At 57.3% G+C, this 22,759-nt stretch overlaps 1 protein-coding gene across 3 annotated transcripts in view; it reads right to left on the reverse strand.

Moving 5' to 3' along the window:
- Positions 1-22,759, reverse strand: part of COL5A1 (collagen type V alpha 1 chain) — a 156,536-nt gene that overhangs the window by 40,569 nt on the left and 93,208 nt on the right. For all 3 annotated transcript variants that reach the window (XM_033858985.2, XM_033858986.2, XM_033858984.2), the window contains exons 21-35: positions 22,347-22,400; positions 21,736-21,780; positions 21,094-21,147; positions 20,825-20,869; positions 19,874-19,927; positions 15,698-15,742; positions 15,307-15,360; positions 12,018-12,062; positions 11,265-11,318; positions 8,990-9,097; positions 8,266-8,319; positions 6,110-6,163; positions 1,812-1,856; positions 1,624-1,677; positions 288-332 (exon numbers count right to left, since the gene is read on the reverse strand). In XM_033858985.2, coding sequence (XP_033714876.1) covers positions 288-332; positions 1,624-1,677; positions 1,812-1,856; positions 6,110-6,163; positions 8,266-8,319; positions 8,990-9,097; positions 11,265-11,318; positions 12,018-12,062; positions 15,307-15,360; positions 15,698-15,742; positions 19,874-19,927; positions 20,825-20,869; positions 21,094-21,147; positions 21,736-21,780; positions 22,347-22,400 — 810 coding nt within the window. The remainder of the gene's footprint in view (positions 1-287; positions 333-1,623; positions 1,678-1,811; positions 1,857-6,109; positions 6,164-8,265; positions 8,320-8,989; positions 9,098-11,264; positions 11,319-12,017; positions 12,063-15,306; positions 15,361-15,697; positions 15,743-19,873; positions 19,928-20,824; positions 20,870-21,093; positions 21,148-21,735; positions 21,781-22,346; positions 22,401-22,759) is intronic.

Here is a 22,759-nt window from a genome sequence, read left to right on the forward strand (position 1 = left end):
GGCCCAGGACCCAGTTTCCTGACATCTCAGCCACTGTCCCCCCAAACCCCAAGGCAAGGGCCAAGTGGATGGGCTCTCCATCTCCAACCGACAGAAGACTTTACTCCCAGGGAAGGCTACCTCTGACCCCCTTTCCATTTTAGGAAAACCCTCTCCTTCGGCAGAGTCAAAGGCTAGCCTCCCTCTCCCGTGCCCACTGGGGAAGAAATGCAGGGGGGCTATTTAAGGCAGGCTGCTTTCCTGCACATGTTCCTGGAGATGTTTCTGGGAGGTGTCCAGATGCTTACCCGTTCACCCGGAGGGCCGGCCGGGCCATCACCTCCAGAGTTGCCCTGGGAAGGGAGGGAAAGGTCAAGAAAAGCTTATTATTATTGCTACTCTTACTAGTTTTGAGCAAAGACTCTGGCCTGTAACATCATCAGAAGTTCAGGGTCACATACTGCACGTGTGCCCTCCTGGAGGCTCACCCCACCGGATTCTCAGTAAAGAGCCAGGCCGTGGCTCCCAAAGGCCGCCTGTCCCCTTGCCTCTACAGGCACACCTGACACTGAGCCGGCGTCCCCGCGGCTGTGGCATTCCAGGAGAACACTCTCCCGCTGTGGGACAAAGGCCACGCTTCCACCAGGGGGTGCAGCCCAAACTCATGAGAAGACGGGACACAGGCCCCGTCCCAGGGCCCACCCGGCACCGGGCAACAGCTGAGCGTTAAGTCAGCCTCCGGTGATCGTGGCTCAGAGCTCGTCAGGGAAGGATGTGTGTAGCGCCCGGGCCGTCACCTCTGCCTGGCTCTGCACCTCGGCCAGCAGCGGGCCCATCTCCTTTGCAGGAATGCACTTTGCAAATCACATCCTGGACAGGACGGGACAGGACCAGCCCGCCTGGCCGAGGTTTGTTTCCACACTGACGGTGGCGGGTGGGGGGGTGGGGGACGGGGTGAAATTGGCTTCAAGGCCCCAGGGCAGGAGGAGGGGATCCGGAGGATCTGTCACCAGGGCAGGAAGAACTTGCTTTAGAATCCCAGCAAGGATGTCTCTGCAGCTTCCAAGCCCTTCTCAAGAAAAGAAATGAGACCTCCCCATCAGAACTAGGGTGGCGGGGAGAGGGGGAGTCTGTCCAAAGCCTGGCTGGGCCTCACCTCCTGGAGCTGCGGGGCTTCTGGCTGGAAAGTTCCACGGGGGGATGGCCCCGGGCAGCCTCTGCTGCATGGCTCAACCTGACCTAACTCATCCAAGGGCTGGTGGAGGAGACCAGCTCCGTCTTAAATACCCCCAAGGAAACTTCTTTCTTTCCTTTATTTTTTCAAGTGAGAAAGGCCATGGGGCACCCTCAGGTGCTTGACATTCTGGTGCATCAAACACTTTGGTCCAGGGCTTCCCTGGTGGCGCAGTGGTTGAGAGTCCGCCTGCCGATGCAGGGGACGCGGGTTCGTGCCCCGGCCCGGGAGGATCCCACATGCCGCGGAGCGGCTGGGGCCGTGAGACATGGCCGCTGGGCCTGCGCGTCCGGAGCCTGTGCTCCGCAACGGGAGAGGCCACAACAGTGAGAGGCCCGTGTACCGCAAAAAAACAAAACAAAACAAAACTCTGGTCCATCCCGGGGCCACAGAGGATGCTGAACACATACCTTGGGGCCAGGCTTCCCAGTGATGCCTCGGGGGCCTCTTTCACCCCGTGGACCCTGGCCAAACAGGACACAAGACAGGTCAGCTCCAATCCTCGGCACCCTTGATGCCTCCTTCCCCCCACCCCCCACCGGGCATGCTCCCACAACCCGCTCCCAATCTGGAAGATGGCCCTCACGCCCAGGGTTACCGTTGGGCCTCGCTGCCCCCGTGGTCCCGGCTTCCCAGGTGTGCCCTGGAATCAGAGAAAAAGGGTGTCGGTCAGTCACTTGACACACCTGTCACTGTCTGGGCGGTGGGCCCCCTCCTGGGTGATGGAGAGACCCCGCGAAGTCAGAAGCTAGGAAAGCCCCTCCTCCTTCTCTTTGTTTTAAAGGAAGACTTTTCAGGGTGACAGGACCCACTGCACATCCAATACACACAGCTTTATATTTCTGTACAAGGCCTGCTGAAATCCAATTTTCTCCCTGCTGCCTGATGGATGTTAACCACGCTTATCTGGTTTCCTTCCCTCAAAGCATCTAGCCCTCCCTCCTCCCCCCTCCTCCCCCTTCATCTCTCTCTCCACTCTCTCTCTCTCTCTCAGCAGGGGTGGGGGGAATCATTATTACAAGAAAAGAGAAGGAAGTCAACCCCTTTCCTACATAATTTACTTTTGCTGCAGTTAAGGATATTAGCCATTAAATTTTCAACGGGCGCTGCAAACGAACAAACTTGCAATTTAATACATAAATCATGTATCCAAGAGTCATGTGCTTCTCATCTAATAGAACTGAGACTCCTTCTCTCTCTGTGGTTTTGCATTTTCCAAACCAAGGAAAACAAATGCACGGCGGTTGTTTTTTTCTAAAGCAAATATATAACAGCCGGTAAGTGCAGTTTACCTACAGCACATGGAAGTGACGGATGGACCACGGCTCCTATATCTCCACCACTTCTCCATGCATTTTCCGGGAATTTTTTTTTTTTTTTTTCTGGTTTCTAAAGCCCAAGATGGATCTGTATTGCCAAAGGCCACCTGATACATGTCCTCTCACCATCTTTCATTCGCTGCCAGCATCAAAACTGCTTTCTAGAGCCTCCCGTTTTGAAGTGAGTTTAATAAAACCTTTTATGATAATGAGGTGATTATGATGCCTTTTAACGATGCACTCTGCTCTCGCTGCTTTCATTAGATGACGAGATCTTTCGGCTTCAAATAAACATTTGCCTACGGAAACGAACGAAACATCTGCTTTCTTCAAATGATGGACTTCCACCAGCAGAGACACCGTGACCCAGCCGGGTGCCTCCCTGGCATTTGCGGGTGAGTCCAGCTGGCACGTCATCTCACGCCCAGCCTCCACCCAACACCACGACCCAGGTCGCAGTTCTGATCTCGTCACCTGAAAGGCTCTGGGTTCCGACCTAAACTAACTGTGCCCCGGGCACTGGGAGCAAAACAGAGTCTCAGCCTCGGATTCTGTCAGGCCTCCCGGGTGGTGCCAACGCTCTCCAGGTTTCCTTGTAAACGAACCCAGGGCTTTGCATCCCGGTGACTTACGTCACTGAACAGAAGGTGCCCCGTCCACGGCTTCCTTAACAGAATCTCCCGTGAGCGCCTGTCCTTGTGCCCTTGCGCCCTTGCGGGGGAGGCACGGGCCTTCCCAGAACTAGCCTTGCTCGAGCCAAGATGCCCGACGCAGGCGGCAGAAGCCTCTGGTCGCTGGTGGTGTTCCTAAGGGGTTGGCTCTTCCCAGGCAGGGCCGGCTGGGACCCCTCCTCGGCCCGGGGTGCGGGCCAGTGACAGGGACAGACTGTCGACTGCTCACATGACAGCCGGCTGTACGTGGAATCCACAGCCAGCAGTCCCCCAACCCAGCCAGCCCCTCCGCAGAGGCCAGGATGAGGCGGACAGAAGGGCACCTGCCGGCTCACAAGCAGCTGTCAGACGGGAGGCACACGCGTATCAGCACACACGCCACCCGTCACGCTGAGCATCCTAGCACTTAGAAGCAACCACCGGACCAGAATGTCCAAAAGGAGAGTAAAACGACGTCTCCACAGAAGCACAGCCCGCCGGCTCCCTTCCCACCCGCTCTCCACACCAGAGCGGGGACCAGAGCTACGCTAAAAACCTCCCACGTTGCTCCCCCGATGAAAGCCTGGGTGGATTCCTCCTTCCTTCCGTGGGGAAGGTTCCAGAATAAAGGCGTCTGTCTCTCCGGAGGGGAGGATGGGCAGACGTGCCGTAAGTGCTGAGTCTCGCGACTCCAGGGTCCTCTCCCGGGTGCAGGGACATGCGGAGCCCACGGCTAAACAATGAACGCTCGGGGTCTCAGACCCGGGGGCTTGTCCGTCTGCCAGGACGTGCACTAAAACGGCGGCGCTAACTTGTTCGCCGCGAGCCGGCTGATCTCAGACGGTTCCTGGGGACAGACGTGGCCATTTTCCCCTGGAAAATGTGCCTGGACACATCTCTCCCACAATGAACAGACGTGTGCTCCAGTCATGCCTGAGCACGGCCCAACCTCTCCCTTCGGGAAAAGCTGGCATCTTTGCCATCCCAGCTCTCTCTAAATGCTGGCAGCCACACCCACCCATGTGGCCACGATACAGCCACATGCAACCCGACAATCCCTGTCAATCCCGAAGTAGATCGTTTCCTCGGGGTATCCAGGTTTCAGACCCCAGGAACCACGTCCGAACCTCAGAACAGGAGGAAGTGTCCCGGTCCCAGACCCCCTGCTTTCCAACAACCCGTTTTCAGCGGTGACCCTGGTGATCACGTGCTGACGCACTGGAACAATGGCCCGTGAGGGCCGGGGGGCATCCAGGCATCTGCCCAAACTTCTCGGCTCGGGACTGGGGAGGCCGAGAAGCACAAGGGGCAGAAGAGGGCAGCAGAGCTTGGACCAGAGCGCCACGGCCCCCAGAGCCACGGCCAGGCCTCTGCTGCTCGACGTGACCCCACGGGGCCTGGACCTGCAGTGCAGCTCCTCCACGGAAGGGCCTGTGTCACATCACATGACCCCGTTAACCGTCATGACCCCTCTTGGGGACTCTCACGGCAACGTGGCGCGGAAAGCCCTGTGCCCTCCACAAGCTCAGGGGCTGCCCACCCCGTCACCCCGCGCTTCCCACGCTTTTACCAGACCCTGGACCACTTTTCTCAAATGACAGTCTTTCCCTGAAGACACTAGTCAGACTGTCCCTACCAGGAAGAACTAGACAGACGGGTAGGCAGGTAGATGATGGACACACAGTTACAGACCCAGACACAGACATGAGGTAGACATGACATACATCTAAACATTGCAGATACGGACGTAGGTATAGATACATCTAGACACCGATACAGACAAACAGATAAAGGTCTCCTGGTGGTTATGCCATTGACTTGCACTCAGAAAAGTCCCCGTCTTTCTCTTTTGTGAGCCTGGCAGACACGTTCGTGCACGCGGACTTCGGATGGCTGAAGTCTTCCTCCCTGCTTTCAAGAGATCTCACTGTCTCCGCTCAAACGCAGTAACATTAGTTTGTAGCGAGCACGCTGAGGAGAGGCAGCCCATCCGTCTACGTGGGGAGGACCAGCCTGGGGTGGAGGGGACCGGGCTGGGCCCAGCGTCTTCTCCAGGCCTGCTCTGCACACACCCCACACGCCTGCGGACAAGGCCGCTCCGAGTCCAAAGGCCCAGGCGGACCCTTCCTGTCCTGTTCGGTTGAGTGGCAGCACTCAGGCAGCCTCCCATGATTTCCCTAAGCAGTGTTCAGGGCAGCTCCTGCAGGATGGCCTGGGCCGGCAGGGGGCCGGGAGGGCGGCTCCCCCTGCCTGAGCCCTCGGATCACCTTCCCTCAGGGGGACAACAGAGGGAAGCAAAGCGCGTGGCACCTGGTGGGGTCCCGTGACAGCGGCAGCGTGGGAAGAAGAGGAAGGAGGCGACTTGACCCTGGGAGAGCAGAGTCCGTGAGATACAAGGCAGAACTCCTTTCCTTCCTTTTAAACTTAGCCTGGAGGGAAAGTCACTTGGGCTGAAAGAGGAGAATCTGGGTTTCGCCAGCGACCCAAAAGAGATGGCAGGATGGCGGCTGTGCATGAGAAAGCACTGTTTTCTCAGCGTGCCTTCCCCTCAGGCCTGCTGCCCTTTCTACTGCGGCACTGCCCCGCCCGGGGGGCCAAGAGTCACCAGCGCTCGGTGGACAGGCTTAAGGTCAGCTGTTCCAGAAAGCAGTTTCGGCAGCAAAGTGGGTGAGATGTATTGGAGAATATACCCGCGAAATAAATATATACCCGAGAATAATATATATATATAAAATACATATGTTTTTTATATATATATTATATTATAATATATATATAATACATGTATATAATAATATATATATATATATAAATATATATATACCCGAGAATACACCCGAGAATCAACAGGATGTATTGGAGAATATACCCGCGAAATACCAAGGCAGCAGAAGAAGCCACCTGAGCAGAGGCCAGACCGTCCTTACCCGGCCACCCTTCTCTCCGTTGGCACCAGGAAATCCGGGAAATCCGATAGAACCCTGAAAGAGAGTTAATCAGGGAAGAGGCTTGAGAGCCTGGTCAGGAGGACGAGCGATGCTGCCTGTGCAGCAGAAGAGTCCGTTAGAGTTCATGGTCTCGGACCAAACTCACCCACTACCCACCACCCATCCACCCACCATCCATCCACCTGTCTACCCACCCACCACCCACCTATCTACCCACCATCCATCCACCTGTCTCCCCACCCACTATCCAACTATATACCCACCCACCCACCCACTATCCAACTATATACCCACCCACCCATCCATCCATCCATCCATCCACCATCCGTCTACCCATCCACCCACCATCCACCCATCTACCCACCCACCACCCAACATCCACCCACCATCCGTCTATCCATCCACCAGACCACTCATCCACCCACCCGCCTACTCAGTATTTCCTGAGCATCTCACAGACTCCAAATTTAAAATCCAGAACTGAATCCTAACCAGGCTTCCCCTTTCTCCCTCTCTCCACACTCTCCTCTCACACACCCATCTCTGCAAAACACTGGTGTTTTGGGAGAAAATGGAACACGTGCCGCTCAGATTAACTGGAGATGATGTGTGAATGTCACATTTATGACATTTGTTTTCTGCACCTTGTTGCCATGTTTCATTATCTTCCCAGAACACCTCTAAATAAAGCACAGCAGCTTATAAAGTCAGAAGTGAATGCAAATTTATGCACCGACTGTGGCCTCGCACAGCTCTTTAATTCTAGAACTTTACAAGGTGCACACAGGCAGGGATGCGCTTAAGGGCTTTGATTGGCCGAATATCCAAACACTTACCACGTGAGCTCCCAGTGACACTGTCTACAGCATTTCTCCAGCACGTCTCTACTCTCTGCGTGACTTAAGATCCTGACCCGAGCGTGTGCTTAGACCAGGAAAAGCTGACCGACGTTCAAACCCTGAACTTCTCCCAGGGCGCTGAGCTTTGCCAAGCCACCCACGTGCCCGCCTCCCTGCTCCGAACAGCAGACTGTACCGAGCTTCAGGGCGGGAACACCTGGGACGCAGGCTTCACAGAGCTCGGCGCAGGAGCTGGGTCACCGCCCAAGGACTGTCCAAACCGCCTGAGCAGCTTCAAGGTCCTGCCCTCATCTTCCCAAAAAGCTGCCTGAACTTGATCTATATTCTCCCCCGACTCCCGTCTCTCCCAAACTCCTCCTCTCTCTCCTCTCCTCTCCCAAAAGGACACGCGTTTCAGGAGAGCAAATGGGTCCATCAGCCTCTCTTCCTCCAAATACAGTGGACAGCACTGCAGTCAGCAACGACGTCGCGGCAGACACCACACAAAACTCCTGGTTCACAGCAAACGATCTCCCCTGCGTGGTGGCTGTCGGCTGCTGAGTGGGGGCCTTCGCGTTCCAAGGGAAGGACTGACGTAAGCATTGCCATCAGCAACAAGGAAATACCTAGAGCTGCAGCCCAGCCCACGGGGCCCTTCCTCTGCTAGCAAGCGGGGTGTCCAGAGGTCTGAAGCCCAAGGAGGGCAGGATGCACGGACGCAAACCCCAGAGACCCACGAGTTCTCTTTTGCTGTTAATTATGTCTCTAGTGAAGGCAGCTGGTTATTTTTTAAGGAAGAACCATGAATAATAAAAGGTGAGATTAAAAAAAAATAATGTTTTAAATGATTTGCAAAGCCTCAAGGAGCTGTTACACGTAAAATAAAGCATGATTTCCTATAAGAAAGGTTTCATCTTTCTTTTATATTCAGTTATGAGCAAATAACTTTTGGATCTCCAGGGTGAGTTAAATCTGAGAGAGGAACACGAGTTCTGGGTGTGGAGAAACCAGTGCACGGCGGTCCCCACGAGGCCAGGGGCACTGAGGGTCCCGAGGTGCAGCCCACGCTCAGCTGGGGGGTCCCCTTCTGTGAAAAGGCTCACCTAACTGTCCAGGCCCCTGCCTTCTGACTTAGCCGAATTACCACAGACGGTGGTGAACGGGGCAGAATCGAGACACAGCTACCGTGACCTTCTGCTTTGTCGCAGCAGCTACGCCAGGGAGGGCGAATGGGTGATAGTGTGCGGGGCAGGGAGACGCCAATTGTCAAATCTAACAAGGGGGTTAGTACGTTACCTTTGGCCCTTGTCTTCCTGGGTAGCCGGGCAATCCTGGGACTCCGAGTTTTCCCTGGGGAAATAAAGGAGGTGAATTCCATGGCCAGCTCTGTACTTCTCTGAGCAGAGAGAAAGCCAGCGTGGCTTGGCAGGGGACTGGAGCAGGCTGGAGTCTCCAAAGGCCGAGGACACGGTCATCACGGAACGCGCCCTGCCTGGTTTAAAGCAAAGGGCCCTCAAGCAGGGATGGACGCCACCGCTGAAGCAACAGTGGGTGGAGGCAATCGCTCCAAATAAAGGGAAAAAGGTCTTTATCTACGATATTTTGGTCAATCTTTTTGTAAAAGAGTTCCAGCCTTGGGGCAGGACAGGGCGGGATGATTGGGCCAAGCAGAGCCGGTTCCTGTTCAGGGGTGAAGGTAGGGGGTAGGGGAGCAGGACGAGGGTGGGCGGCCTCCTGCAGGTGTAGGAGCAGCTGTCGGGAGCCCTAACCCCACCACAGAAGATGGTGCACGTGGGTACCAAGCTCAGACCCCAAGCTTTGTGACCAGCGGGAGGAAGGAACTCTTCCAGGAGTGGATTTGGGGACAAGGGTGCTGGGTGGAGTCAAGGGGACAGGAACCACGTCAGGACTCGTGCCAGCTCCCACCTGGGGCTCAGCCCGACCAAGCCACTGCCTGGACGCCCAAGGCCATCGGGAAGAGACTGTCCCTGGGAAGCGGTCAACCTCCTGTGTCACGTACCTTCTCCCCAGGGGGTCCCAGAGGGCCCGGGTCGCCATTCGGACCTCCACGACCCTTGGGACCTTCAGGACCGTCCTCCCCTCTGGGACCAGGTGGGCCGATCTCCCCCTGCAATTCAGAAAGAGAAGGTGAAGGAGACCCCCAGAGTCTCTAGCCCCCCAAAGTCCCCCCCCGCCCACCGTCTGGGAGTGAGGGGCCGGATCCCAGGCCAGGGGGGTAAGAGCCGCTGGGCCCCCTCAAGCAGATGGACCCTTGTCCTCGCACCGAGGAGACCGGGGCTCTGCTGAGCGACCGACGCCCCTCGGGACCCACACTTAAGCCCTCGCTCCCCTATTCCCAATGGCCTTCTCCAAATCAAGCCCCTCTCGGCTAAAATCACTTCGGTGGCCACGGCAGCCCTGAACTGCTACTTCCCCAAAGAGCAGAAGTGCCTTGCACTGGGGCAGCCGCCTTCTTCTCCTGAAGCCCCAGGAGGTATCAAAATGGACCACAGGCCTGGCTGGGCCACGCCTGGGCATCATGGCACACGGGAGACCCACAGGGTGTATCCAGAGATGGAAAAAACGAAATGTCACCTCATCCAACTTCCCCAAGTAACAGGTGGGGAGGCCTGAGCCCATACAAGGAAGAGGGCCTTGGGGCGTGGCCAAGTGCAGCAGCAGGGGCGTGGCCCGGCCTCAGAGTGCCCACCCGGGCCCTCTCTATCGATGTGTTCCCCTCCGATCACTGGTTTCCGGGAGCAGCTGCAGGACAGCTGTGCAAACCCCCAACAGAAGTGTGCGCTGCACGCATAAAGAAAGCTAATGACTCCCTTATTCCCCAGCCCCAGTGTGTCTACAGGTCGAGGACTCTCTGTCCCTAAGAGATGCTTTTCTCGTTCAACAAAAGAATCCTTCCCATGTTTTCTGAGCACTCAGAATATTAGGAAATGCCAAGCACTGGGCAGAAATTCCTCTCTGGGAGAAATCAAGACTGAGGAGCCTCACTGCCCAGCTGAGGAAGTGTCCCCGCCCACCCCACCCCCGTCCATCCTCATCCAATTCCAGCCAGAGGTCCACTCAGGGTACGGCGTGCAACTGCGGAACGTCTTTTGAAAATGCACTCTCCTCGTATGGACCCAAATGTGTGCATCAAGTCATTGGGAAGGAAGATAAAAGGGACTTTCACCAGCCAGACAGAGAGAGGCCATCAGAAGTGGGGAGTCGTCACCGCAGAGAAAGTTCTAGAAAAGCTGTCTTCAGCAGCAATATAACTGGGACAGGACTATGAAATGAACCCCTCTCTTTTATTCCCCTCCCTTCTGACAGAGCCCCGGATCACGTCTGCCTTTTCAGCGTGGGACAAAGCGCCCAGTGTGTGGGCTCTCTGGTCCTGGCAGGTGCTGGTAAGGCATCTGTTTCGTGGAGCACAAGGAGGGCGGCCTGTACGACAGCCCTGTTTCCACGACAGCATCCGTGCAGGCACGTGTGCCGCTGCTGCGACAGCGGGCCCCCGGGGGGTGTGGGCATCCCCTCCCTCCTGCCTGGCCTCCGCGCATTCCGAACTTGTCGGGGAAACTTCCCAGTGTCCCCACGGAAGCAGGCAGCTGGCCTCCTAACCCCACTTCCTGAAGCACCACCTGCATCACCTGCTCATCTGCACGAAAACACCGCCAGTGGCTTCCTGTGGGGCGCCAGCCGCGTGGCACGCGCCATCCCGCCCCAGCACCCACCAGCTTCCCTGGAGCCGAGGCTAATCATTAAGAACCAACTAGGTTGTTGCAACGTCTGACAGCCCAGCAGGAGGTCCCGGAACACAGGGGTCGTCTGGGGATCCGAAGAGCAGCTGAAGAGGTGTTTGGGGGCCAAGTCACTCAGAGCGCTGGTCAGGGTGTGGCCCTGCCAGTGACCGGCCGGTGGCCTTGGTCAGGCTGATACCCTCCCTGGTGAGCTGGGTCGTTTCTGCGACCCCTTCTTCTCTCCCAGACGCCTGTCACCCTTCGTGACCCAAAAGAATTGCTCTGCAAACCAGGGTATCAGCCAGAAAAAAAACAAGTTCCCCCTGACCCACTAATGCAGGGCAAGGACACAGGGCAGAGGGGCCAGGTGACCCTGTAAGCAGGGGTTTAGGACCAGGTGCCAACTGCCATGGCTCCGATCTGGAAGCTGGGGAGGAGCTGGAACTGCCGGCGGCCCAGGAGCCTCCACGGAGGCATCACCTCTGTCCTGAGAAGCTGCCCTGTGGCCCCAGCGGGGCCTCCCGTCCAGCCCACCTTTCCCCGCCCCCAAACACTCACCCGATCTCCCTTGATGCCCATGTCTCCTTTGAAGCCCGGAAAGCCGTCTTCACCCTGCACGGGGGACCGGAGAGAGCCTCGGTCTGTATGAGAAACCCCACCGCCCAGGTCCCCCCACCCAGACCCTCTGGGCCCCAACACCAGCGCCAGACATGCTGGGCAGAGGACTGTCAGTGCCCGGCCCCCTGTCCCTCGCGAGATGCGTTCCTGTCAACCCTTTGCATTCTGCGGTTCTGGCTGGCTTTGCAGCCTGCAGTGGGAGCGCTGCAGCCCTGGTCACCCTGTTTGAGTTTAAAAGCTCTGCACGGCCGGGTGGTGGGCAGCCCAGCACCCAATCTGTCAGCACCCGTTTCTCAGAGCACCTTTGTCTCGTCCAAGCATCACTATAGGCCCAGTAGCGGCGGACGGGCAGACGTTTGAGTACGGGGAGCCAGCCGGAAGAGCCCCCAAAGGGAATGGGACTACTGCTGATGGCCTTACGGGTGGGGGCGGGAAGAGCTCTCTGGAAGGGACAGGCATCGCCTGGAAGGGTCTGGGGGCGTGCGCTGTCCTGCCTGCAGGCTGGGCCAAGGACGAGCAGGTGGCCGGCACCTCTCAGTTACCTAGTCCCGCATTCCACGGGGGAGCTGTACACATCCGTGCTATTCGTGAACTGGGGGATTCAAAATGCCAGTGGCCTATGGTCACTCGAGTTCCCAGGGTGGACCTTCCTGGCTCTTGGCCAAGCCCCTGAGGAAAGGAGGGGACACTCACCTTCTCGCCCTTGGTGCCCTTCAGACCTCGGATGCCGTCTGCCCCCTGCGCAAACAGAGAAGAAAAGTCAGCAGCCACAAGCCCGAGCCCCTACGGACCCCAAAAAACGGCCTGACCCCCAACACCAGGGGAGCTGAGCATCCCGCATGGACCAGTCCCCTCCCACTGCCCCCAGTCTAGGAAGAGAGAGCTCTGTGGGTGTGCGGGGCGTCTTCTAGAAACATCTCGGTCTCTCTCTCGGTCTCTGCTTGGGGAGCAGAGGGGGCGTGAGGCCTGAGCTCGGGCTCTGGAATCAGGCAGACGGGGTCAGGCCCCCCACGTGTGGCCTCTGACGAGGCCCCAGACTTCTGCTCGCTTGGGAAGAGGGGGTGACGACAACCCTCACCCCATCGCTGCTGGGGGGAGGGGAGGGCGCAGGAAGCCCTGGGACGGGGCCCGGCAAACGGCAGGTGCTCAGTGAGGAGAGCTGTGTGCCACCCGGCGATTTTCGTTCTCCATTATTATTAACGTAGAATCGTAGGTTACGATGGTAGCAATGATAATTACCACTTAACGACACCAGCCACTCCCACTGCCCTCATCACATCGGCTCAGGACGTTCTCATCCCCGTGACGAATACGACTGTCGGGGCAGGACCAGCCCCCTCCCTGTCTCCCAGGTAAAACCACTCCATCCCCGGAATGGACTTGACAGCCGTGCCCCCCACCTGCCAGCAGGGTGCAGAGCCCGCCCCCGACCGACTGCCAGAAGCTTCCTCAGGCCACCAGCCCGCGGGGCCCCAGAGACGCCGGGCCTCCCGTTCGGGTCCAGCTGAGGCTGCAGCCGGGTCCCTCGGGCTGCCAGCTGCCCTCTTGTAGCAAGAACCTTGCACAGAATCTTTTCTCTGAGGCCCAGGAGAGCTGAGAAAAGCTGTGGAGGGACAGAGGGACGGGGCCGGACAGACGCAGAGACCTGGGCTTGGCCTGTGCCCATGGCTACATCGGCTTCAGGACAGAGGGGAGGCCGGTCACCCCGAAACCCTGATGTCGGGGGCGGGGGGAGGTGGGCTCTGGCACCAGGTCCCCTCCCCCTTGCCGGGCAGGCCAGCTGGGCTTCCCCTGCCCACGCACTTCCAGAAAGAAGAGGGTAAGACGGCACTGCTCAGATCCCTCCCAGACCTAAAGTTCTACTGTCTCGTGACCCGCCCGAGGCCAGGGCAACGGGGCCAAGGAGACGAGCAGACCAGGGTTTCCCAGCCTCGCGCCATCGCCTTCAGGGTCTGGATAGTTTGTTGTTGCGAGGCTGCCCCGGGCAGTGGAGGGGGTTGGATGGCCTTCCTGACCTCTGCCCTGCCCCTCCAAGCTGAGACGGTCAGAAATGTCTCCAGGCGTCCCTGGGGGAAGACTCTGCCCTGGGGCTAGAGCACCCATCATGGCCCTGGTGGTCCAGCGCTCAGGGAGCGAGGTCAGAGGTCACAGAACAGCCCAGTGGAAGGAGTTGCTGGGCCAGCGGCTGTGAGGGCACAGCGGGGGACAGGGCCTTCCCAAGGCCTCCAGTGAGTGCGTGCGGGGGGACTTCCGCCAGCCCACCCAGCTCCCGTAGGCTCAGGGGGCAACTGATTTGATTTGCCGACAGTCAAGCCCAAACAGAGCCCTGAGGAAGGGGCAAGTCAGAGGGCGGCCCGGGGGATGCTTAAAGGTCAGTGAGATCAAAGAGCTTGGAGGGGCCCCTTTCCCAGGAGGAGGGCAGGGCTGCAGTGGAGGAAAGCTAAGGACCTTGGTCTCTGACGGTGACACCCGGACTTCCCACCCCACCTCCGCTATCAGCGCCCTCATCACGCCACGGGCTCTGCAATCTATTTCTCCAATGAGAAGAGCGTTCAGTCCTGCTTCTCCTTCCACCCTCCGCTTGCCCGTCTAGTGGGATTGCTCATATCACGGATGCATTTAATCAGACCGACAAGATAAGAGCATTCTCCACAAACATCTCAGGGTAGACACCTTCCCGGCTCACGGAATCAGCATGTGGCACAGGCTCCTTGTGCAATGGGAATTTGTAAAACAAACGCGCACAGAGCTCACACAACCAGCACAGTTGCTAAGTCACCGCCCTTATAAACTCACTAGGCAGCATGTGGGGCGAAAGCCTGCTTCAGAGAGAAGCTGCCCATCTAAGGGTCCTGACCTGGGGCATCTCTCTGCCCTTGGCCTTGGAACATCCCAATTCTGGGAAATGGAAGTTGGAGCCCCTTGGGGTCAGGATGGGGTACCTGGTTAGGAATAAGCAAGTCCAGGGTTGAGTTCTGGCTTCTGCATGGATTTACGGGTAATTTGGGGTAAGTTAACTAAAAACTGAAGTCTCGGGTTCTGTGTCCTCCACACAGAACCCTGATGTGGAAAAATGCTTGAAAGTATAAAGGACCGTGAACGACACGGGGAGGGGACTCCGGAGCTTACGGGTGTGTTCCTGCAGATCCCCCAAGATAAACTAGATGTTTTATACACGTTCGTATATATGATACTTCGCATCAAATTACAGTCATTTTGAAAGAAAGACCCACCCTTAGCTTTCCTGTGGGTGGGAAGCCTGAGATTGAAGACACGGCAGCATCTCCACCCCGAGAAAGAAGGGTTCTCCCCACACACACCCCTGGGGGCACATCCCTCTGCGTGTATACATCCAGAAGCAGCATCACTGAGACTGAATTGCACAGCTCAAAGCAAACCCAGTTAGCTCAGGGCAAACAGACAGGGCCCTGTGTTTGGAGTACTGCTCTGGACCTCTGCGCCCACTTGACACGGTGCCAGGAGCCTTTCAACACGCTGTGAATAAATGGACGTCTCCCACGAACGCGTCTCCCAACAACAAGGTCTGCCCAGATGTGATCGGCCTGGAAGAAACAGCTCCAAGCATCCCAGGAAAGGGCGCCCAGCTCGTCACCTGGGCTGAGATCCACTGCCTCTGAGGGGCTCCAGAGCAGCAGGTCACTTGGCAGGTGGTGATAGTAAAAGGATCATGGGGCAGAAGGGTGCCTCCTCGTCCCGGCAGACGGCCACCACCGCGTTGCTCGTGCTGTCCCAGATGCCCCGGGGAGCGTGCCCTGTTCCCCTGCAGCCCCTCCTGGCCCCGCGGGCCCCTCCCTCACCTGCTCCGGCCCACATTCTGGGACCCGACCTCCCAGACCAGGGCCACCCCAGTTTTGGGGCAGGAGGGAGGTTAAAGCACAGGGGAGTCTCTAAAACCGGCCCAGCCGTGCCCCGCAGTCCCGACCTTGACCTCCAGGAAGACCTGAGGCTGTGAGACCCTCACCTTGACTCCACGAGGGCCTGGGTAGCCGATGGGGCCCTGGGGGCCGGGCGGACCCTGGAACCAGAGGGGAAAGCGCGTTAGGCCTATCTCAGGTGGACGGCGCAGGGCTCACTCTGGGCCACCCCCTGCATCCTTCCAGAACAAGCCAGAGAGCTTGCCTGCCCCTAGCACACTGCCCTCTCACTCCAGGCAGAACGGATGGACGTGCCAGGTCGGACCCGCGGGGGTAGGCATGCGGGCACTGCCCAGCCCCACGGGGAAGGCGCGTCCGCAGGGGTGTGTCAGGATGGGTGAGGACAGGGCTGGAAGCCCCTTCTGGACTGGGCGGGGGGGCAGCCCTGCCCATCCCACAGGAGATGCTGGAGGGGCCGAGGGCACAGCCGGTACCCACCTGGCCTCCCTTCTCTCCCGGAGGGCCTTCTTTGCCAGGGTGCCCCTGTCAGGAAAGAGAAGGCTGGCGTTAGTCAGTGGCCTCTGGGAAAGCAGGCCTGGCCATGCTCCAGCTTCCCAAACTGAGGGTCAGAGCCCAGGTCCCTCCCATTTCCTCCCCGCCCCTCCCCACAGCGGCTTGGTCACCCCCAGTCCTTTAGCCCCAACCTCAGCTGCTTCATCTGTAAAATGGGAATGATGCGGGGCCCCGACAACAGCAGAGGGGAATGTGCTTCAAAACCCACAGGTGGGCTCCAGGCCCCACTGTGCACCCGTGTCCCCTGACTGAGCCAGAGCCCGGCCTGCCCCCAAGCGCAGTGGGAGGGGACAGTGACACAAGGGTGTTAGTTCAAGGCCACCCAGCAAAACCTAATCGGTGGCCAAACCAGGACAGTGAAGTGGGACCAGACCTCCCGGGTCCCAACGCACCCTAGGTCTTCAAAGCCACCCCCCAGGTGACACAGAAGCTGAGCGCAGGGGAGAATATACATTCTACCCCACAGACGCGGAGCTGAGGCCCCGCGGAACTGCTCATGGCTCCTTGGTCACTGCCCCCTCCACCCTGGCGCCCATCAATTCTATTCTCAGGAACTTGACCTTCTCTGACTTTCTGACCCAAGCTGGTGACGAGGTTCAATGCCTCTGAGTCCACGAGCCAAACACAGATGATAAAAACAGAAACAGAAGCATTCATTATCTGGAAATACAGTTCCACCCCCAAGGATTCCAGTAAAGAGAGGCCATGTGGTGTGGGGAGAATGCTGGCAGGGCAGGGTAGGGCGGTCTGGTTCTACTCCTGGTAACACCCAACCCGCTGTGTGACCTTAGGTAAGTCACTTGCCCTCTCTGGGCCTCCACTTTCGTGTGTGTAAAATGAGAGGGTGGGTTGGCTGCTCATCCAGCTTGATTGTTCTCAAGTTCTAGGACGCTACTTGTAGAACACAGCAGCACTGCGGAGACCCAGAGCTCATCAACTCAAGCAAATGATATGTGTGTGTTCTTTTCAATGTGTATTAGTCATGAACTGGATCTGATGCCATAGCGAATAGCCTATCATGGTGGCAACGCGACGGGAAGGACGCAGAAGTTCCTTTGCAGGGTGGGGTAGCCCAGGGAGCCCTTGAGGACAGTTAGGCAGCGGTCGGACCACGCCAGCTGCCCGGGCCTGGAAGGGACACGCTGCCCGCCATCCCCCTTCCCAAGACGAGGCTCACGGCACCAGCAACCCAGGCCGGCAGGGCTGCACCCAAGCGGTGCCCAGGAGAAGATCCTGCCCTGGGAGGGCTGGGAGGGAGGAGGGTCCTGCTCCCTTGGCCATGTGGGCTCTTCATGGGCCTTTTTTACAGTTTCCATCAAACCCAGAATTTTTCTGTGAAGGAGCTGAGGTGATGGACAGCTGTGGTGAAAGCCAGGCCCCAGAGACACACACGGGGCAGACCCCACATCTCACTCACGTGGGAAGAGGGCTGACCCCTTCATGTGGCCATGACCTCACTTACATGGTGGCGGTAAGAATAGACCTGATCACAGTGTTTTGGAAGAGATAAAAGAGAGGGACTGATCGCCACCACGATTGCTGTTTGTTTGTTTGTTTTCAGCCGTACCAGGCGGCCTGCGGGATCTTAGTTTCCTAATCAGGGATTGAACCTGTGCCCCCTGCAGTGGAAGCATGGAGTCTTAACCACTGGACCGTCAGGGGAGTCCCTGCCATGATTACTGTTGTTTGAATCAAGGCCAAGCTTCTTAAATGCATTCTAAGTTGTAACTTTCTGGGCATGAGAGTAACTTTCTGGGGGGGGGGGGAGCACAAGGCTCATTTATTTTAAACGTTTGAACAGAAAAAGATGGAGAGGAAATACATCAAAGTCAGAGCAGCCGCTTTCCCGCCGTGAAAGGCCGGGCCGTTTCCACCCTCCTTTCTGGCCTCCTTTGCTGGCCTTGCCCCAGTATTCTATAACCAGCAAGACTCTGTAATGGAAAAGTAATAAAACTTAAATTATGTGTATTTGGTATTTTTCTGATTAAAAAAGCAATATATGTTCGTTGTAGACAAATGGAAAAATAATAAAGCTTAAATTATTTGTATTTGATATATTTCTGATGACTAAAGTAATATACGTTCATTGTGGACAATTAGGCAAGTGGAAAAGAAAATTAAAACCCTTCATAACCTCACCACGCATAGCAACGGTGGCCAAGGGTGTGATATAGCACAGCTAATCTATTTTCTCTGCACATTTGCGTGCAAAATCGGCATCAGAAGATGTATTTTTAATTTACTGTTATATCATGAGCATTTCCTCATGTCACTGAATAGTCATTAGAATTCAATTTTTTCCTGGCTCTGTAATATTCCCATGAGCCCGCATCCTTTCTGTGTGCTGCCCAGAACAGCCTCACGATGTATTCCAGAGCAGCGGGTCTGCCCCGAAAGCCCTCACGCTTCTCAAAGGCTCTGAAATCTCTCTTCCTTTCTTTCTTCAGCCCAAGCCACAGCAAAGCAACACAAAGGGGCAAACGAACAAACCCTCTCTTTCAGCTTGATCAACCATGAGATGCCTCTGTTAAGGAGAGTATTTTTAAATCTTCTGCTGCCTCCCAATTCACCTAAGACAAGGACTCCGCTCCCCTCAGCCTGCAGTGCTGACGTTTTCCCTTTTTATCTTTTGCTTTGAGCACCTTCAGTGTTGACCCAGCACAACCACACTCCCTCGGGTCCTTCACACACTCATAGTTTGAAGTGTGATGGTTGTTTGGGGAAGAGAAATGGAGACGCAGCCCCCTGGCTCCCTAACCCTCTTAAAGGTCCCTCTTTCCCCACAGAATCTGAAAGGAAACGGGTGACCCTTTAGGGACCCTAGTGACTGGAGTTTCAATTCAGAGAGAGGGATTCCAGGGTGTGACCAGGAAGGTCAGGGAGGCAGGGGCCGTGTAGGCACCGCCCCCTTCCTGACATGATGCACTGAGGGAAATGCCCCATGGACACCCAATACTGCAGAAGATGAATAGAAAAAATGACTGGAAGGATGTACATTCACCTGCTATCAGGGTTTGGCCCATAGGAATGGGACCAGAGGTAGTTTCCATTTTGTGATTTTATTTATTTTCCTAATTTTCCAGAAGAAAATATCTTATCATTAGAAAATGCAATTAGGTGTCAATGTAAGTGAAAACACATAAAAGACATATTGCAAAATATTCATCCCTTCATATCCAAACTCAGTCCAGGAGACTGAGTCCCCCAGAGCAGTCCCAGCAGAAATGGGATTGTAATCTGCTGGTTCAGACACAGGTGGGACGATGGGTGACGTGTGATTCACGGGACCAAAGGATTCTCAGCCGTGAAAATGGAAAGACACCGTCGTCCTATGCCAGTCACCCATCACCAATGAACGGCTGACAGACTGAACTTCCTTGCTTCGCTTTTAACGGCGTTATTATTAACGCAACAAAATAACCGTGTCCGAAATACATAATTGCGCTCATCTCATTTTCTGAAATAGGCTCCCTATTCAGCATCAACTGGATATGCTAAAAATAACCGAAAAACAAAAAACCCACTGGCAACTCACACAAGGGGGGTGGGTGCAGATAAGCTCACGCAGATGGGCCCACAGCCAGCGTTTGTCACTTCCCCGCCCCTCCCCCTCACAGCTTGGCCACAGATGGGTTTGTCCCTCGCTCCCTATTTCTAGGCAGCATCTACTTAGCTCCACAGCTGCGTGTTCACACCCCTCTTCTCCGTGCGTGACGGCTAAAAATACAGCCGGCACTGGTGACACACGCGACTGCTCGGAGCCCGGCCCAGCCCTCAGCAGATTTAAAAGTACGAGGCTGGGCTCTGATCACGAGCGTCAAACCCCAATCAATAACGGACGTTCCTACTCATGCAATCACCACCCTCTGATGGAACCACATTATGGAAAGTGTGTCCAAAACCCAGTAAGTAATTCCTGAGCAATGAAGCTCGCCAGCGGAGAGGTCTTCATCGAAGGAGCTGGAAGAGGAGACGGGGGCCACGTGTGCATGGCCGTCTCGAGAGCGAGGGGAGGGGCCGTTTGCCCAGATTCCCAGTGCCCACCCCTGGGTGGACATGGGCAGGTGGGGTGTAAAGGGTGAGGTGGGCAGTGGTACTCACCGGGGGTCCATCAGCGCCGGGCATTCCTGGGAGGCCTGGTTTACCCAGGGGGCCCTGGAACAAACCACAGACTCCATGAGCAGATGCCCCAGGGATCCCCTCAGCTGCCCAGCCTCTCTACAAGCCCCCAAAGTTACTTTTCAACATTTCTGCTCAAAGAGCATTTGTTTAAAAAGGTTGCTCACAGGCACCCGCTCCCACTGGCTACAAAGCTTCCAGCCGCGGGCAGCACCCAAAGGTAGTGGACCCTTTGCTGTTTCCAGAGCCTTCAGTTTTGCTACCGGAAAAAAATCACCCGCCAAGTGAAGTCAGGAGTTCCCCAACAGGGGCGGCCGGGGGCTATGAGGCACTGAGAACCGCCCCTTGGAGGTCACTCTGCCGGTGCCGCCCCAGGTGCTGAGTTCACTGGGCACCTGGGGCTGAGCCACAAGATGTGCAAGGACTCCGGCTCCGGTTCTGTCCCCAGCATGTGGACTCGGGGTGCCGAGGATATATTTAGGGTTGCCAAATTTAGCAAGAAGAAACAAAACAAAACAAACAACAAAACGAGATGCCCAGTTAAATCTGGAATTTCAGACAACACAGTTCAAATTTAACTGAGTGTCCCGTATCTGTTTTTCTTCTCAAATCTAGCAACCTTATACATAGCTAGAGAAAGGAGGGAGGGAGGGAGGGAGGGAAGGAAGGAGGGAAGGGAGGGAGGAAGGAAGGAAGGAAGGAAAGAAGGGAGGGGGAGGGGGGAGAGAGGGAGGGAGGGAAGGAAGGAAGGAAGGAAAGAAGGGAGGGGGGAAGGAAGGAAAGTGGGGAGGAGGGGGGGGGAGAGAGGGGGGAGGGGGGAGAGAGGGAGGGAAGGAAGGACGGAAGGACAAAGGTCCACACCACAAGCTGGTGACCAGTGCTCCTAATGCACCCCACAGGCAAGCACCCCTATGCCCAGCTCAGCCCACCTACCTTTTCTCCTGGAGGTCCAATTGCACCCTGGGGGCCTGGAAGACCCTGGGAGGGGAAAGAGTGAGCAGGAAAGGTCAGGGAACTTTTCGACTGACTCAGAACCCCTCCCTGCCATCTGTCCATCTTCCCCCGACCCGCTCCCTCATCTGGGAGGATCTGGGTCACCTCCAGGCTGCGGGGCCCTCGGGGCTGCACTCAGCGGCCGCTCACGCCCCGGGCACTGCAGACCTGCACCTCCCGCTGCCCACAAGCCCACCCGGCTCACTCACCTGGGCGCCTGGATTACCCTGCTGTCCCGGGGGGCCGGGCTCTCCCTGGGGACCCTACAGGAAACACAAGTGAGGCGCTGAAGGGGGCTCTGGAGGGCGAGCAGGGGGTGCAATCTGCTGTCGTGCCCAGACGGGAAGGCAGGGGGCCAGATCCAGGCCCCCCCGGGCCGGAAGCACGTGCCTGTGTCTGTGCAGGCACGGCAGGCGGCTGGCCAGGAGGGGCAAGAGACAGGACCTACCAGAAAATATCCCACCCGGCTGAAAATTCCCAAATCCTCACGCCAGCTAAATTCTCCCGGGCCCTTAAAAGAGACGCATGAGACCCCTCTCTCTCTCAGTGGGCGCTGTCACAGCACCTGGCCACCACCAGCTTGCCACGCACAGCGAGAAAGAGGCTTCCCTCCACACCTGTGCTGACGCGGTCGGGCTCTGGATGGAGCAAAGCACCGACTCCGGGATCTCACAACGTGCTCTCCTGCTGGAGGCCTGCACCTCGCGGGGCCGGGGCTCAGAGTCTGCGCCCTCCCCGTCACATCCCCATCTGGTTCTGGTGGCACGGATCCCCTCCCCCTGCCCCGAGCAGCTGGGACTGAGCCCAGGGGTCACCGCCATGAGACCGGGGCACGGGACCCCCAGACTTACCACATTGCCTTTCGGGCCCGGTTGGCCATCCATTCCCGTCACACCCTGGGTGAATGACATTGAAACAAAAGAGACTGAAAATTAACAAGGCTCCCCAGGAAAAGTCCACTCAACACAGCTTGGTCCCCGCCCGCAATGTCAGAGGACACCACACCCTCTGAGGGAGGGGAAAGGCTTGATCCCGAATAAACCCCGAGATTGGCGAGGGTTTAGCGGGGCTGCCAGGCCCCAGCATCACGTGGGGCAGCCCTGAGTTCTCGGACAGCTGGGCAGGGGGGCCAGCCCTGGGGAAGCCACCCCCTGGATGAGCCCCGCCAGAACCATGGGCTTCTGTCTCCCTCCAGGAGCTGCCAAGATGCTACTGGAAGTGTTTTCAAGGGCGGGAAATGGGCGTCCCGGTGACAGAGCGAACCCTGCACCTCCACCTGCAAGCCCACACCTGCCGGGGCTGCCCCCCACGGGTGAGCATCAGGGCCCCACGGACACCCAACGCGAACACTGGGCAGCGTGCACAGCTGTCAGTGCGGGCAGCTGCCGGCAGGCCCGAGTGGACCACAAGCTGGGGGCGGGATCTCGAGGGCAGGGATGGGACAGACACACGAAGGACTTACAGGAGGTCCAGGAGGGCCTGGGGGCCCCTTCGGCCCCAGCAGACCACGAGGCCCCTGCGAGAGGAAAGAGTAAGAAAGGTTCAGACTCGGCCAGGAATCCCAGCCCCCTGCCCCGTCCCCAGCCTCCCTCAGCGACCCCTCTTCCCAGAGCCTCTGCTGCGGAGGCGGGTCTCCCAGGGAGTGTGGCCAACTCAACTCCCCCTTCTCCTCTGCTTCAACTCCTCACCGCACCCCAGCTCTCCACCCGGGCTCTCGGAACCAGAGGCAGGGCTGGCTAGAACTGATAGGGGCTCAGAACCCGCTCCCATGTGTGTGTGTCCCATAGGGGCATGTGTGTGGGAACCGCCCCACGCACAGGGGCAGGGGCCACAGAGCGGCCACTACCTGCCAGGGGAAGGACCCACATCCGGACG

This window comes from Tursiops truncatus, chromosome 6, assembly GCF_011762595.2.
Source record: "Tursiops truncatus isolate mTurTru1 chromosome 6, mTurTru1.mat.Y, whole genome shotgun sequence".
Classification (NCBI taxonomy): Eukaryota; Metazoa; Chordata; class Mammalia; order Artiodactyla; family Delphinidae; genus Tursiops; species Tursiops truncatus.